Consider the following 15,742-nt stretch of genomic DNA (forward strand, 5'->3'; position numbering starts at 1 on the left):
CAGGGCTCCATTGTGTGGGACTTCGACCCCCTCGAGGTCCTTAGGCCCGAAGCTGATCTCGGGTCCGCTCGCCCTTTCCTGGCTACAACCGACCGCATGTATCCTCAGCTGCCTTGCTTGTGCCTTCCTGGCTCTATTGGAGTCTCCTCCGGTCGGGCCTCCGGCGATGATGTTGATCTCGCCTCGAGATGCGTTGCCCCTATTCTCCTTCTCCCGAGCGGATAGTCGAGGTCATTCATGCGACGCCCGATGGTGGGCTCCGGGTTGTTGACGATGCCGCTGCTCAGGGGATCTCCTTTCTATTCTTTGAACAGGGCTCCGTTGTCGATGTCGCCGGTCTGGTGAAGGTGATCGGCAGCGGTAACTCCTTGGCGCAGGATGAGTGATGGGGGGGAGGCTCCGACAGTCGCGGGTGTTGTGAGTAGCTGACTGATGGAGTGAACAAAACATTGAGGGTCCATACCTTCCCCTTGAGCTTAGGTCGATCAGTTGTGACTTGCTGGACGGCGTGTGGCCGAGTGTACTGGTGAGGACGAGTGGCTTCGGCTCGCGGTCCTCTGGGGGGCTGGTGACTGACGGGCTACTTCTGTTCGGCGGAAGCTGATTGGTCATTCAGGGCTTCCTTTCTTCTCGCCACCTGAGCTTCCTCCACATTGATGTACTCGTTGGCCTTATGCAACATATGGTCGTAGTCCTGGGGCGGCTTCCGGATGAGCGAGCGGAGGAAATCACCGTCCACGAGCCCTTGCGTGAACGTGTTCATCATTGTTTCCGAGGTGATCGTTGGAATGTCCATGACCACCTGGTTTAAGCGTTGGATGTAAGCTCGGAGCGACTCCCTCGCGCCTTGCTTGATGGCGAATAGATTGACGCTGGTTTTCTGGTGACGCCTGCTGCTCGCAAAATGATGGAGGAACGCCGTTCGAAATTCTTTGAAACTTGTGATAGATCCGTCCGGCAGCCTCTGAACCACCGATGCACTGATCCCGAGAGAGTGGTGAGGAACACTCGGCACTTCACACCATCTATGTATTGATGCAGAGTGGCAGTGCTGTCGAACTTACCCAGATGGTCGTCTGGGTCGGTTGTTCCGTTGTATTCCCCGATCGCAGGGGGCACGTAATGCTTCAGCAGTGGATCACGTAGGATGACATCTGAAAACTGCCGGTTGATCTGCTCGGGTGATGCGTCCGTTCGGGGCGCTTTCCCTTTTCTGACGTCCCGGACGGGTGCTTCGTCCGATGAAGATTCCTTGTCCTGATTAGCTTGCGCTACCTCCGAGGGCGTCTGGAACAGATCCCGATGAAAAGGTATTGGGGTGGGCGGCGCCCCCATCTAGGTGTCGGTCGGTCCCTTATTTTGCCCCCATATGAAGAGCTGCTCCGACCGCTCTTCGGGTGGCGCTCGGCCCCCCGATGCTGATGTCGCCTGCTGCGCTGCCCGCTCGGCCTGAGCTTTCTGCTGCTGCTCCACGATTTTTGCTGCTCGCGCTTGGATGAGTGCTTCGAGCTCCTCAGGAGAGAGCGTTACCAGAAGTTGACGTCCAGCTTCTTCCATCTTCTAAGCTCGGATTCAGGTGCGTTCCCACAGACGGCGCCAATTTGATCTTGTCCGAGCACTGAGTCGACGGACGCTGGGGACGTGGTACGCTCCGCTGTCTCCCGACTGTTGGTGTAGATCTCCGGCAAACCTGCAAAGAAGCTAAACCGGGAGGGGTTTCCCGGTGACGGTCCTCCGACGCTCAAGTCAGGCAACGAGAAATAGAGAGGCAGCGTAACTGTGGCTACAGTGAAGATTTGCGCATACCTTCGTCGACGTCTGGGTGTCCTTATGTAGGACCTCGGGGAGGCGCGAGCATGCTTCTCGATGCGTGCACGCTTCCCCAAACATACCTTAACGAGCCCATGTCAGAAAAGTACCTCTGACGCCATTCCGCAATCGTCCGAGCATATCCCGGATGTGATGGTGGAAGCTTCCACCGTACGATCCTGCGCACGACTCGACCGCCAACCTTGCTCCTTGTCGGCGGCAAATGTCTCGAGGATGATGTTATCCCCTGTCTCCTTTGTCCTCTTGCGCCTCCTGTCTGTTCCAGGGACGAACGGTTAGGGCGCTCGACAGGCATATCACTTCTGTCCCGGTCGTATGCTCGGATGAGATTGCTCCTGCCTGTCTTTGTTGCCTCGCGCCCTGGCCGAGCGGACTGCCCGCTCGACCCTGAAACCTTTTTACCTTGAGCATCGGAAACCCGACCCCTAGTCGGGTTGTCTTTCATTCGGCTAGGGGGATTCGCGGCCGGTCGGTCGGGTCCTAGGGTTGAATCTCTTGACCTTTGACTTCCACGTGTCGTTGACCTTCCGCCAACGAGGGTCCCCCGTCCTTACCACCGGATCACTAGGTATTTGTGTTTGAGAATGGTCAAGTCCATACTCCGTCGGGTGCTTCATTTCTACATGTCATTTCAACGACACATAACCACTACTGGCTTGAAATTTATAGGAAGTATTGCAGTACTTACATTTTGCACGCAATTCTCCCGATAGAAAAGTGTCATTCTCAAATGTTTATGAAAATAGAAAACTTTAGAGGAGAAATTTCTCGAACCTTAGAAGTAATTGCATTGATATTTCCTTGTATTTCGGGTGTCGGATTCGAAAGGTGTTTGATCTCATCATCGGTGGATTAAATGTTGGGGTCCTCGTGCAGATTCACTATTTCCTTTCCCTTCTGAGCTCAAGATGATGTACCTCCATGACTTTCTTCTATTGTAATTGAAAATTGAAAACGAAAGTGCGTATAAATGGAGACCAAAACGTATAGAGAATACGAAATTGAGATTAAAAGTAAAGAAAATGTGTGTGAAATTGATGAAATGAACTCTCTATTTATAGAGTTTGAATAATAACGAACATTAAATCATAGTCATTGATTAAAAAAAGGTCAAATGATCTTAACCGCTAAAAAAATACCCAAAAAATCCCCCACCCCCTCAACGGCTAGGAACTGGCGGTTCCAATGGGAAAAAAAAAATTTTTTTTTGGGTGAACCGGCAGGCCGAGCCGGCAATTAACCAACGATATGCCAATTTTCTTGCTAGGTAGGTTCCGGTTCGGCCTAGCAAACTGGGTCAACAAGCTAGGTTCGGGCCGGACCCGACCCGGGGTTGGGTCTACCTTATGTAATCGTGGACAAAAGCGGATCTAAATTTTTAAATTTTGGGAGAAGTGAAGAAAAAATTATTATATATTGTATTCGAAGGTTGATCAGCCGGGGTGATAAAAATATACATTTTAAACTACTTAATTTTATTTTATTCATATAATTAAGTATTAATATTTATATATGATTAGGGATTATATATAATTTATTTATTTTAATTAATAAATCAACCATGCACATGTTAAAAATAATTTTAAATTATTTAGAATTAATTCAGATATCAATAAAGAAAACAAAAATCAACCTAAATTATCAATAAATTCAATATAATTCTTTCCTATAAAAATTATCAAAAAATATAAAAAAATTTATAATTTTTTTTCATATTTAACTTTGATAAAGGGGTTAAATGTTATTTTTAAAATACAAGGGATAAAATGCTATTTTATAGAAAATAGAGGGGTTAAAAGTATTTAAGAGATAAAGGTGGTCGAAATTTAAAACCTTCTACTATTCAGCAATTTTGATTTCAGGTCTTATTTCAATTATTAATTAAGAAATTTACTAGTAATCGGTACAAAATCCGTTCCCGTTCTGTTTGAGATTTATGAGGCGGTCAGGCACCGCCACAGCCGCTCGTTCAACATCACGCGGTTGAAAAAACTAAACAAAAAACCAATAATCCCTAAAAAAAAAGGGAAGGAAAGAGAAAAAAAAAAACAGAGCTAATTCGCAATTTATTATTATTTTTACCGAGTACGCCCAGAACTCTATAAAGTTAAGTGGAGGTTAGCAGATGCTCATCGCTCGTTGTATCGATCTTTATTGCTCTCTCTCTCTGTCGCGTTAGGTCTTCGTCAACTTCGACCAGGCATCATGTTGGTGTACCAGGATTTGCTCACTGGTATGCATATTCGATGTGTTTTTTCTTGTTGATTGATCCGACATGAAAAACTTGTTCTTTATGGTTTTGGTGGCGTATCTGAAAATATTCATGTTTCCCCTTTTTTATGCCGTTCTGCCCCTCTCTTTTACTGGGCTATAGATCACGTAAACTGTTATTGAGATCAAAATTCCTTTCTGTTTGTGCGTCGGAGTGTAGGTGTCAGCATAAGAAACATGTAATTGTAGTCACTTTTGATATGAGAGGAAGCAGTGTTCACCTACAATAATTTTGCAAAAACCTTGAACGTACGGGAGAGGAGATGCCTCATAATTTTGATATATTTGTCTAATACTGGCAATTTCAAATCAGTCCTTTGGCCCCTTCAAACATCATTTTCTTAATGCGTTAGAAGGGTTAGTTTATCACTTTTTCATTGTCTTAATAGTATTTTAAAATTCAAATTCTGTGTTAGAATCAAATAAGTCTCATGTATACTATGTTCCTCACATGTTGATCAATCTTTTTTATTTTTATTTTTGCCAAAATCTGATTGTGTATCATCTTCTTCTAGGTGATGAACTGTTGTCTGACTCATTTCCTTACAAGGAAATTCAAAATGGAATGCTCTGGGAGGTTGAGGGGAAGGTAGGGCATGCCATATGTATTTTATGTTGCAGTTTCTCAGTAACCTCTTTAACCTTTTCTTTTAACTCTCCTTTGCTTCTTAGAGAATATCCAAATAAGTCTAGGGTCATTCCAAAATCAGCTAAACATCATTATGATGGTCAAATTTTCTCATAAAATGTTAATTTTGAACATGTTGTAATTAGATTACATGTTTATGCATATTGATCCGGATGCAGGTTAGAATATATGAGGGAGGGGGCATTTGGGTCATTTCTCAGATAAGAGTTTGAGTACTTTTAAGGAGCACCGTGCATAGGGAAAAGAAAAAGAGGGGGAGCTGGGCTGGTTCGTGAGAGGGGCTCTCGTCGCCGCACACAGGAAGGACTTTTCTTCCTCATCCTCTCCGATGCTTCCCACCGTTGGACTTGCACTGCCACCGGCGACAGACACTCACAACTGCCTCCTTCTCTCCGCTGCCATCGAGCTCGAGGGCTTCGTGTGTGATCTTTCCGCCATTGCTAGGAGAAGGAGAATATGGACTTCTCCTTAGTCCTTCACCGCTGCGGCCGGACATATCTACCGACGACGACCGCCATTAGAGCCACCTCCTCCCTTTTCCTTCGACTCTGACGGCTCCCGCCATGGCTGCCAGCGTCTCACGCCGTCACCACCGCCTCCAGCGTCCGCTACAGTGACTCCCAGTGACCACCACAGCCGCCTCTAGCGGCTGTCGTCACCTCTTCCGACACACGCTGCCACCTACAGCGGCTACCATAGCTTCTCGCGGCTACTGCCGTCTTCGACAGCTTCGGGGGTCGCCGCCGATACTTCCGGGCAGCCGCCGTCCAAGTGCTCAGGTATCATCTATTTGTATACTCCGGCTTGCGAGTCGAGATTGTGTTCGGCCTTCGTGCCATGGTTATATTCCGGCCTGCGTGCCGCTGTTGTATGCTGGCTTGCGAGCCGAGGTTGTAGTCGGACCGTGCTTCGCCTTGTGGATCCATATCACGCCCGGCTTTGAGCCACCAAAGCCGGCTACTCTCCTGGTGGATATTTATCTACTATTTAGAGCCGCGACGACTCAGTCAGTATCCCGATCAGCTCATCCACCTATCCGAGGGCGCCCCCCCGGGGCCAGGGTACGTTACCGTACCCCTCCTGCATTTATTTTACTATCCTGTTATTAGTATTCAGCTACTTATATACTTGTGGAATTCGCCTCGAGCACCGAGGTACCAGAGATCGGGGCGACCCGGTCACTGGATGCAGGGATTGTTGACTGGAGGACTTTTGACGACTCGATCAACACAGAAGACAGATCATCAACCGGGTCATGGGGATGCGGTCAACGTTCCAGACACGTCACACGGGCAGGTTCGTCTTCTCAGCTTCCCGACAGGATCAAATTGGCGCCGTCTGTGGGAACGCACCTGATATGGAACATGAAGATGGACAACGCCGAAAAATTCTACCATCCTCATGACCTCGGTCAGTTTTTACATTAGCTTTCCCTTACAGTTATATGAGTTGCCCTAGTTTCTAGATCGAGGAACCCCGTGCCGATCGGTCGGGCGTATATTATCCGGCTCGATGTCGAAGACCCCGTGCCGATCGGCCGGGCGTATATTATCTGAGTTGCAAGCTCATTGTCGAAGACCGTCGAGCTCCGACGTTAAATATCGAGAGTCGAACCGGCGACTATAAATCCTCCGGACGGAAGACCGTCGAGCTCCGACGTTAAATATCGAGAGTCGAACCGGCGACTATAAACCCTCGGGCCGGAAGACCGTTGAGCTCCGACGTTAAACTCGAGAGTCGAACCGGCGACTATAAAACCCCGACTTGAAGACTACTTCATGGACCAACTCATCGGATATCCTTTCTCCCCCGTTCGAGGTCGAGCGTATCAGAGCGTGTATCTCCACCGTTCGGGGTTGAATGACCGGCTTATCAGATATTTTATCTCCCCCATTCGGGGTCGAGTGATTATCATTGATATCATACCAGTTTCAGATATTCTATCTCCCTTGTTCGGGGTCGAGTGGTCTTCACTGGTCTCGGACCAGCTTATTATATATTTTATCTCCCCCGTCCGGGGTCGAGCATTCCTGGCGAGCATTTATCTCCCCCGTTCGGGGTCGAGCAGTCTTCACTAGTTTCGGACCAGGATATCTCACGGGCTCTATGCCCGCTCGGCTAAAGACTTTCGCTTCCGTGCGTCTTTGATTCACGATCTACACTTTCGATCAGCTCACGGGTGATGCGGCCACTCGACATTGTCCCATTCAGTACCACTCGATTGCCAGGTCGACATTTCACGATCGCCCGTTCAATATCTTCTGGGCTGCTCGGTCAGCACCCTCGCAGTCATCCGACCGATATCGCTTGACCGTCCATTCGGCCACATGCTTGAGCTAGGTCGCACGCTCGACATCGTCTGCCCAGCATCTATCCAACCGATCGACATCCTGCTGATCGCCCGTGCGGCATCTTCGCGGTCGCAGGCTAGGCATAGCTCGTCCGCTCGGTCTACTCGTTGTCCAGCATGTCGCTTGGTCTACTATCCTTGCACTCGTCGCTCGCCTGTTGTTTTGCCGCTCGTTTGATGTTTATCGTTCGCTCGGCATCGGGCCGGTTGTCGACTTGATCCACTCGGCATCGTTGCTATCTCATGCGACACCGTTATTATAGCGACCGCTCGCGTGACAGTGTACATTGTGTTCAGTAATTTGACTTTGGTATCGTGGGAGGTTCAACCCTTTGCGATGGACTGTCCAGTCAGTCGGACTTGCGCCTCCTTCGACTAGACTTGAAGGGGAGGCTAATTATCCGGATGCAGGTTAGAATATATGAGGGAGGGGGCATTTGGGTCATTTCTCAGATAAGGGTTTGAGTGCTTTTAAGGAGCACCGTGCATAGGGAAAAGAAAAAGAGGGGGGGCTGGGCTGGTTCATGAGAGGGGCTCTCGCCGCCGCACACAGGAAGGACTTTTCTTCCTCATCCTCTCCGGTGCTTCCCACTGCTGGACTTGCACTGCCACCGGCGACAGGCACTCACAGCTGCCTCCTTCGCTCCGCTGCCATCGAGCTCGAGGGCTTCGTGTGTGATCTTTCCGCCGCTGCTAGGAGAAGGAGAAGATGGACTTCTCCTTAGTCCTTCACCGCTGCGGCCGGATATATCTACCTGCGACGACCGCCCTTAGAGCCACCTCCTCACTTTTCCTTCGACTCCGACGCCTCCCGCCATAGCTGCCAGCGTCTCACGCCGTCATCGCCGCCTCCAGCGTCCGCTACAGTGACTCCCAGTGACCACCACAGCCGCCTCTAGCGGCTATCGTCACCTCTTCTGACACACGCTGCCACCTACAGCGGCTACCATAGCTTCTCGCGGCTACTGCCGTCTTCGGCGGCTTCGGGGGTCGCCGCCGATACTTCCGGGCAGCCGCCGTCCAAGTGCTCAGGTATCATCTATTTGTATACTCCGGCTTGCGAGTCGAGATTGTGTTCGACCTTCGTGCCGTGGTTATATTCCGGCCTGCGTGCCATTGTTGTATGCTGGCTTGCGAGCCGAGGTTGTAGTCGGACCATGCTTCGCCTTGTGTATCCATATCACGCCCGACTTCGAGCCACCGAAGCCGGCTACTCTCCTGGTGGATATTTATCTACTATTCAGAGCCGCGACGACTCAGTCAGTATCCCGATCAGCTCATCCACCTATCCGAGGGCGCCCCCCCCGGGGCCAGGGTACGTTACCGTACCCCTCCTGCATTTATTTTACTATCCTGTTATTAGTATTCAGCTGCTTATATACTTGTGGAATTCGCCTTGAGCACCGAGGTACCAGAGATCGGGGCGACCCGGTCACTGGATGCAGGGATTGTTGACTGGAGGACTTTTGACGACTCGGTCAACACATAAGACAGATCATCAACCAGGTCATGGGGATACGGTCAACGTTCCAGACACATCACATCGACAGATTCATCTTCTTAACTTCCCGACAGGATCACATATCAATCTCAAGCCTCTTGCCTATTTATCCAAGAAGTATATTGATATGTTATATGCACACTTCATAAGTCCGGTTTCTTTCCTTTGCAGTGGGTAGTCAAAGGAGTTGATGTAGATATTGGTGCAAATCCTTCTGCAAAAGAGGGAGAAGATGAAGGTGTTAATGAAAACACTGTTAGAGTGGTTGACATAGTGGACACCTTTAGACTTCAGGTCAATGATTGATTTTCTCTGTTTCCTTTTTTTTCTCTTATCTTAAAGATTTGTTTAGTTTTTTTACATGTGCACTAAAACTGCTATTATTAATAACAGGAACGACCTTCTTTTGATAAAAAACAATTTGTGACATTTATCAAGCGCTATATCAAGTTACTTACGCCTAAGCTGGACGAGGAAAAGCCAGAATTGTTCAAGAAACATATTGAAGCAACTACAAAGTTCTTGCTCTCCAAAATCAAAGACTTGCAATTGTAAGCATCAAATTTGTTTCTCCAAAATTTTCTTCATTTGAGAATGTTAATGAAATGACAACTTTAAAAATAGCACTGGAAATAGCTGCATTTTTACAATAATTCCTGCCATTTACTGAACCACTATATAGCAATAATTTCATCTAATTACTCAACAATTTAAATTAAATATGCCTACCCTAATCCTATTTTTTTTTTGCTCTTTTGCCAGTTTTGTGGGTGAGAGCATGCTTGATGATGGAAGTCTTGTCTTTGCATACTATAAGGATGGTGCAACTGATCCAACATTTTTATATTTGGCCTACGGACTAAAGGAGATCAAGTGTTAGGGACGGTCTCAAGTTCCAAAGATGTTTTGAGGAAAACATAATTTTATAGATTTTGTTTCGTTTTGATTAGTGTTTCAAAAATTGTTTTGAAATGGTTCAAACCATTTTTTTACTTATGATTGGGTTAGAGCAGAGGTTCTTCTTAATTTATTCATATCTTTTAATTTGATTACTTCTAGGGTGGTAAACGAATCGAGCTGAGTGCTTATTTGATAAAGTAATCAAACCAAGTCGAGCCGAACTTAAAATGAATTAAGTTTTGGAAATAGTTGTTCAAGCTTAGATTGGTTTATTTTTTATGAGTTTGAGATTATTTGAAACTTGATTTGAACTTGGTTCGTTTAGATGTTATTGAACTCTCAATTCAAGCTGGTTTAATTGTTTAAAACTTTTAGTTATTTGATTGATTATTGAGCTTGATAATTTAAATTTATTTATTTATTTATTTTATTATTTATTTAGTATATTGAAAAAGGTTTTATTAATGAATATGATTTATCAATATTATTCACAAACGTTAACTAGCTGAACACATATATGTTCTAATTTATTTATTTAGTTTAACGAGTTATTCAAGCTTATTTATTTAATTAATTATATATATATTTAACGAATATAAATAAATTTTTATCAACTTAAATATCAAATTTATTCATAAACACTTAGTTATCTATTTGAATACATGAGCCTTTTTCATAGATTAGATGACTTAGTGTTAAAGTTAGTAGATATAATTAATGCAATAAAATCATATAGAAAATTTTAACACATTTTTATATGTTTTGAATTTATTTAGACGATAAACAATAGGGAAATATGAAACGCAAATAGATAATACTAGGATACAGTAAAATATCTTTTATATTAAAAACTAATATTTACAGCTCTACAAGAATATTAATTGAAAATCATAATGCAATAATCATTTCCAAAGTAATTGTCATATTGTTTTTTCATGCTTAATTTTTTTTATTGCTAGAATATATATTGGCCATTTTGTTAAGATATTTATTATTATAATAACTAAATTATATTTAAAAAGTCAATTTACATAAGTCAAATTTTCAAAATGTCATCCACGAACTTTTCCAAAAATTATTGCAAAAAGAAGGAAAAGAGCAGAATTTTTGTTTTTTAAAAAAATACTAAACTATAAAAAAAAGGCCAAAAAAAGGGCAAAAAACAAGAAATTTCTATTTCTGTAAAAGCAGACGGCCGAGTACCGGCGCGAAGCCGGACCGAGCATAACCCTAACCCTAACCCCTACCCTACTTTTTCCAACTTCTTACTCTCCATCTGAAGAGATGCCGCGCCAGATCATCACTGTCCAGGTCGGGCAATATGGCAACCAGATTGGCATGGAGTTCCGGAAGCAGATCTGCCTCGTGCACGGTATCGGCAAGAACGGTCTCCTCGAAGATTTCGCCACTCAGGTTCGTTCTCTATCTCCCTCAAATATTTCACCTTGACTTTGCTTTACCTACTGTTGAATATCGAAGACCCTGCCACTGTGTGAACTCACAGATCCCTTTGCGCCAAAGATTTGTTTCGATCTCGTGCATACAAATTGCATTCCTCTGGAAGTTGGTTGATTTGCCAATATACTTGTTTTGCCTTTTATTTCTTGAGTTACACGTGTTCCAGGGTTCGTCGAATATATTGTTTTGTAGCTATCTGGAAAGGAACTTACAAGTTACGACGCATACTTGCCAATATGTTTGTCTTGCCTTTCATTTATTGAGTTACTCATGTTCCGGATCTGGGGTTTAGTATATTATTTTTTTAGCTGTCTGGAAAGAAGCATACGAGGCATATCAGTATGGTCAATCATTTAGTTTGTATTAGTAGCTCATTTCTATGGCTTATTTCAAAATAATACTTAAACTAAAAATTCAAGTGCAAACATTACCTACTCCTGCGCTAATCTTGTCAGAGTACAAAAAGTTCTTTCTGCTGTTTACTGTGAGGCATATTCATTGAGCACAATGCCTAATCTATCACTTGTTGCAGGGTGGTGACAAGGAGGATGTTTTCTTCTATCAAGCTGATGATCAACACTACATACCGAGAGATCTTTTAATGGACTTGGAACCAAGGGTAATCAATGGTATCCAAAACAGTGTATACGGAAACTTTTACAACCATGAAAACGTTTTTGTCTCAGATCATGGTGGTGGTGCTTGGAACAACTGGGCTAGTGGTTATCATCAAGTAAGTTATGACTTTATTTATTTATTTATTTATTTTTCATGATTCACATTCTTCTTCTTATTAAATCAGACATCATGGAGTTGGATACTTAATTGTAATGTTCAACTTATATAAGGCCAACATTGTCATCTTGTTTGTTTATTTGTTTACTTCTAGTGTTGATAGAGAAATTAACAGTTTGAGTATCATAAAGAAGAAGTTTTTGTGTTTTGAATATTTTAACGCAAAAATAGTTTCATTTTTTGCGAGAAGTTAGTTGGATTCAGTGACTCTTTAGTCATGTAACCACCTACTTTCTTGTATGTCTATATTTATATGGTAGTATAACCTTTTAATTTAGAAATTTCAATTTAAGAATTCTATATATGCATATTCTCTTATCACAACAATTTAATTGTCACAAACATTGACATGCATTTATCTCCCTAAACATTGATTTGCTTATAAAAAAGTTTTTGGTAGTTCATTGGATGTCAAAGCAAAACCATTTTGTTAAGCTCTTCCTATATTTGTTGTAAGATTGTTAGAGTTAATAATTTAGTCCCACCATGATAATCTAGCCATTTGGCATTATGATTGTGTCTTGTATACAGATATATATATTTTATTGTTAATGTGTCAGTAATTTCTATCCCATCAATTCACATTTCAGGTTGTGCCTCTGAAATCTAATTGAATCTAATTTGCTTATTCACAAGTGAAAAGTGAGTGTTAAGAGTATAATTGTATACAATGTCACTTTTCCCGCAATTGAGCTTTCAGAATAAGTGCTACTATCATGCATTATCTTCACGTTCTCTTTTCTACTAATATTACTAATAGCAACTAAGGGGGGTTGCTTATTTACTTAATCTTTCCTTGATTGGGTATTGTCTTGCGAACCAAACATACAACAACAACAACCAAGCCTTAGCCCTCTAGGTGGGTCGGTTATATGGATCCTTTTACGCCATTAGGCCCTAAACCCTTAACCACACATACTTGGCATAAAATATAACATAATTTATCTGCACATGCAGAAGTGTTCTTAGTTTTATATACGCATTAGTTTTTAAAGCTCATAGTAATAGTTAATATTACCTGCCTTTGATTTTCTGTAACTTGGCCTTTCCAGGGTGAACAAGTTGTAGATGATATCATGGATATGGTTGACAGAGAAGCTGATGGAAAGGATAGTCTTGAAGGATTTGTATTATGCCACTCGATTTCTGGAGGAACAGGTTCAGGTATTGGGTTTCTCTTTCCTCAACCCGCTGTCTCTAATCACATAGAATGATGTTAATATTTCTTGCTGATGCTATTTAACAGATCCTTTTCTTGTCAAATTGGAATTCTGAATTGTCTTTTTAATTTTGCACATGAGCAATAATACTAAGCATATTTTTGGTCAATATTTTGGTATATGTATTCGGGAAGTCCTGTATATTAAAGTTCAAGATGTTTTTATTTGAACAATAAAGCTCAAGGTTATGCTTTTAATGCTTTACTTCTTCCTGGTTTACAATGAGATTGATCCAAAAAGCTTGCATAAATGTGCATGCCACTGTTGCATTTCTCTACTTTTTTCAGTTAATTAAACAATTACACACTGTAACATAATGAATGAGAATGCAGTATAATGTCAAATTTGATCATCAATAATTTGTTCCAACTTGAAAATGATTTCAAGAGTGATGAAAACTGAGAAGGTTGACAGTTAGGTACAGAGATATTTCCAAGTATTTTTCCTCATTGTGAAAACAAACTATATTAATATATATATACACACGAAAATATTATCCTGCGGCATCAATAGTATTATCCTGCGGCATCAATAGTGTGTATATATATATATATATATATATATACACACACACGAAAATATTATCCTGCGGCATCAATAGTGCGGTTGCATGCAGTTTGGGTGACATGGACATGCCACGTCAAAGAGAAAACGGTCCGTAGATGCCGATCGCTATTCTCTCTCGCACCTTTTGTGTTGTCGCTAATCTTCACAGGACACCAGTGGATCGCCCCCGGCCGCATCGCGACCGGATTTCGGCCGGATCGCGATCGGAGCCCAGCCGGATGATGTCCGCGATCTAGTTGGAATCCGGCCGCGATCCGATCGTGATCAGATTCCGGCTGGATTGCGACCGGATCGCGGCCAGAATCGCGCCAGAACCCCTGGGGTTCTGATTCCCCATAGTTGTAGTTTTGCGGCCGCCGGCGGTGGGTGGGCGGCGGCCGGGCGTCCAGCGGAAGGCCGGCGAGCAAGTGACAGTCGGTGAAGAAGACAAGAAGTAGCTTTTTTTTTTTTATAAAAAAACATGGCATTTCCACGAGGGATGCACCGCACCAAACTTCATGTAATGAACCGCAGGCTAAATGTGTGTGTGTATATATATATATATATATATATATATTATTATGTGTAAAGCTTGAACAAGCAATACTACAGTTCTCTGATATTGACGACATTGCTTAAATTTTCATGATATTTGGCAACATGCTACTTGCTTGCAATTGCATAGTTAGATAATTAGGTTTTGTTATTCTGCTTCCCTTGTTTGAAAGACTTTACTGCTCTTCTTTACTTACCTTTACCATGCCAATTAAAATAGAAGCAAATTATTCTTCTCTTGGAATTCATGTTGTTACCATTGCTTGTCAAAAACTGCTGCATATATCCCTTCACATGTGTGTGATAGGAATACTACATATCTTATTATCATAGGTAGATTTATGGTTCGCGTCATGTCAGTATATTTATGACTTTTGTAGTTGTAGTAGTAAACTATCACGATGCACTATGACATGCCTGCAAGCATTGTTTTGTTCCCATCCTCGGATGTTTCAGATATTTTACTGTGTTTTGTAGTATGATCAGGTCATGGACCAAAAGACGATTTTAGGATCATCTTATTATTGTATTTCTAGAGATCATTAAATAGCAGAAATTAGTCATGATTTTATATTAGCATGTGCCTTGGATAATCTGTCCATGAAATTGTTCATTTTGTTAGCTTTTTTCTGTGATCTATATTTACTTTGTCCTTCGCTCCAGCTACATGAAAGCTTGCAAAGAATACGTGAAAGAAAGGTCGTTAATTTTATTGATTGGGGATCAGGCTAGCATTCAGGTCATGCAGATGACTTTAATTTGTGTTGGCTTTTGATTCATCTTGGTCTGACTTTCATTATGTTTGTTTGCAGGTTGCATTTTCTAGAAAATCACCATACATCTAAACTACTCATCGGGTACAACTACTTGCTTGTTACATAGTGGGTAGATAAATGAGTTAAGCAGGGTCTGCATTGCATTTCTCGAAAGTTAATGCCTTTTGTCCCAAATTGATAACTTCTAACACCGACCAGAAATCAAAATCTCTTGATCTGAAAAGGATTTCCCAAGATATATGAAGAAACTGCATGAAATGTAATTCACTGTCCAACCCAAGTAACAAACCGATGATTGTCATGATATAGATGAATACATGTGCAAATTTAGTTGATATGATATTTTACTATGATGTATGAAAAGCCAAGTTAACTCTATGAAGGAGCTCCCTAACTTTCTACACGTTCATCCAGGTAAGTGGTCTAATGCTTGCGAACCACACTAGCATTCGACACCTTTTCAGCAAATGCCTGGGTCACAATTACTCAATCATACCTCAATTGTTCTCCATGTTACACTTAACTCCAATTTAAGATAAATCCAATTCAAATCAAATGTTGGAACGATATTTTTTTAATGCCACTATGCCAGCAAGCCTTCTGTCAAAGAAAGGAAAAACCTATTTCAGAATTAATATATTTTTTTATAAATAATTTGTATTAACTCATATTGTATTCTTCCTCTTGTATAACAATCTTTTTCAACAATGTAAGTTAAAAAAAATAAATAAATTATCAATGAATCATCATAAAAGTGTAAGAAAATCGTCAGACATAACTTCACCATGTGTCACAACGTGTTGGAAGGAACCTTGTCCCCTCGGGACGGTCTAGTGATTAGCCATGAGGTGTTGTCACCATGAGGTCTGAGGTTCGAATCTCGACAAAGTC

At 42.6% G+C, this 15,742-nt stretch overlaps 2 protein-coding genes across 7 annotated transcripts in view; both read left to right on the forward strand.

Annotated features, from left to right (window-relative positions):
• The first annotated feature begins 3,957 nt into the window (after nucleotides 1–3,957).
• On the forward strand, nucleotides 3,958–9,610 carry LOC122052998 (translationally-controlled tumor protein homolog). Of its 2 annotated transcripts, XM_042614801.1 has the most exons (6): nucleotides 3,958–4,063; nucleotides 4,617–4,690; nucleotides 4,909–6,160; nucleotides 8,773–8,895; nucleotides 8,995–9,152; nucleotides 9,364–9,610. In XM_042614801.1, the coding sequence occupies exons 3-6, from the start codon at nucleotides 6,152–6,154 to the stop codon at nucleotides 9,479–9,481; spliced, it is 408 nt and encodes a 135-aa protein (XP_042470735.1). In that variant the 5' UTR covers nucleotides 3,958–4,063; nucleotides 4,617–4,690; nucleotides 4,909–6,151; the 3' UTR covers nucleotides 9,482–9,610. The 2 variants fall into 2 exon arrangements, with proteins under 2 accessions (XP_042470735.1, XP_042470743.1); XM_042614809.1 differs by lacking the exon at nucleotides 4,909–6,160 and having other exon boundaries at nucleotides 4,011–4,063.
• A 1,072-nt stretch (nucleotides 9,611–10,682) lies between these two features.
• LOC122053007 (tubulin gamma-2 chain-like) overlaps nucleotides 10,683–15,742 on the forward strand; it is a 29,615-nt gene continuing 24,555 nt past the window's right edge. The window contains exons 1-4 of one of the 5 annotated variants that reach the window (XM_042614844.1): nucleotides 10,683–10,914; nucleotides 11,492–11,578; nucleotides 11,646–11,692; nucleotides 12,807–12,898. In XM_042614844.1, the coding sequence (XP_042470778.1) occupies nucleotides 10,786–10,914; nucleotides 11,492–11,578; nucleotides 11,646–11,692; nucleotides 12,807–12,822 (279 nt within the window). In that variant the 5' untranslated portion in view covers nucleotides 10,683–10,785 and the 3' untranslated portion in view covers nucleotides 12,823–12,898. Of the gene's footprint in view, nucleotides 10,915–11,491; nucleotides 11,693–12,806; nucleotides 12,919–14,735; nucleotides 14,815–14,887; nucleotides 14,933–15,742 lie in introns of those variants that run through there. The other 4 variants (XM_042614828.1, XM_042614836.1, XR_006132142.1 and 1 more) reach the window with 4 other exon arrangements.

The sequence above is a fragment of the Zingiber officinale genome, chromosome 1B (assembly GCF_018446385.1).
Source record: "Zingiber officinale cultivar Zhangliang chromosome 1B, Zo_v1.1, whole genome shotgun sequence".
Classification (NCBI taxonomy): Eukaryota; Viridiplantae; Streptophyta; class Magnoliopsida; order Zingiberales; family Zingiberaceae; genus Zingiber; species Zingiber officinale.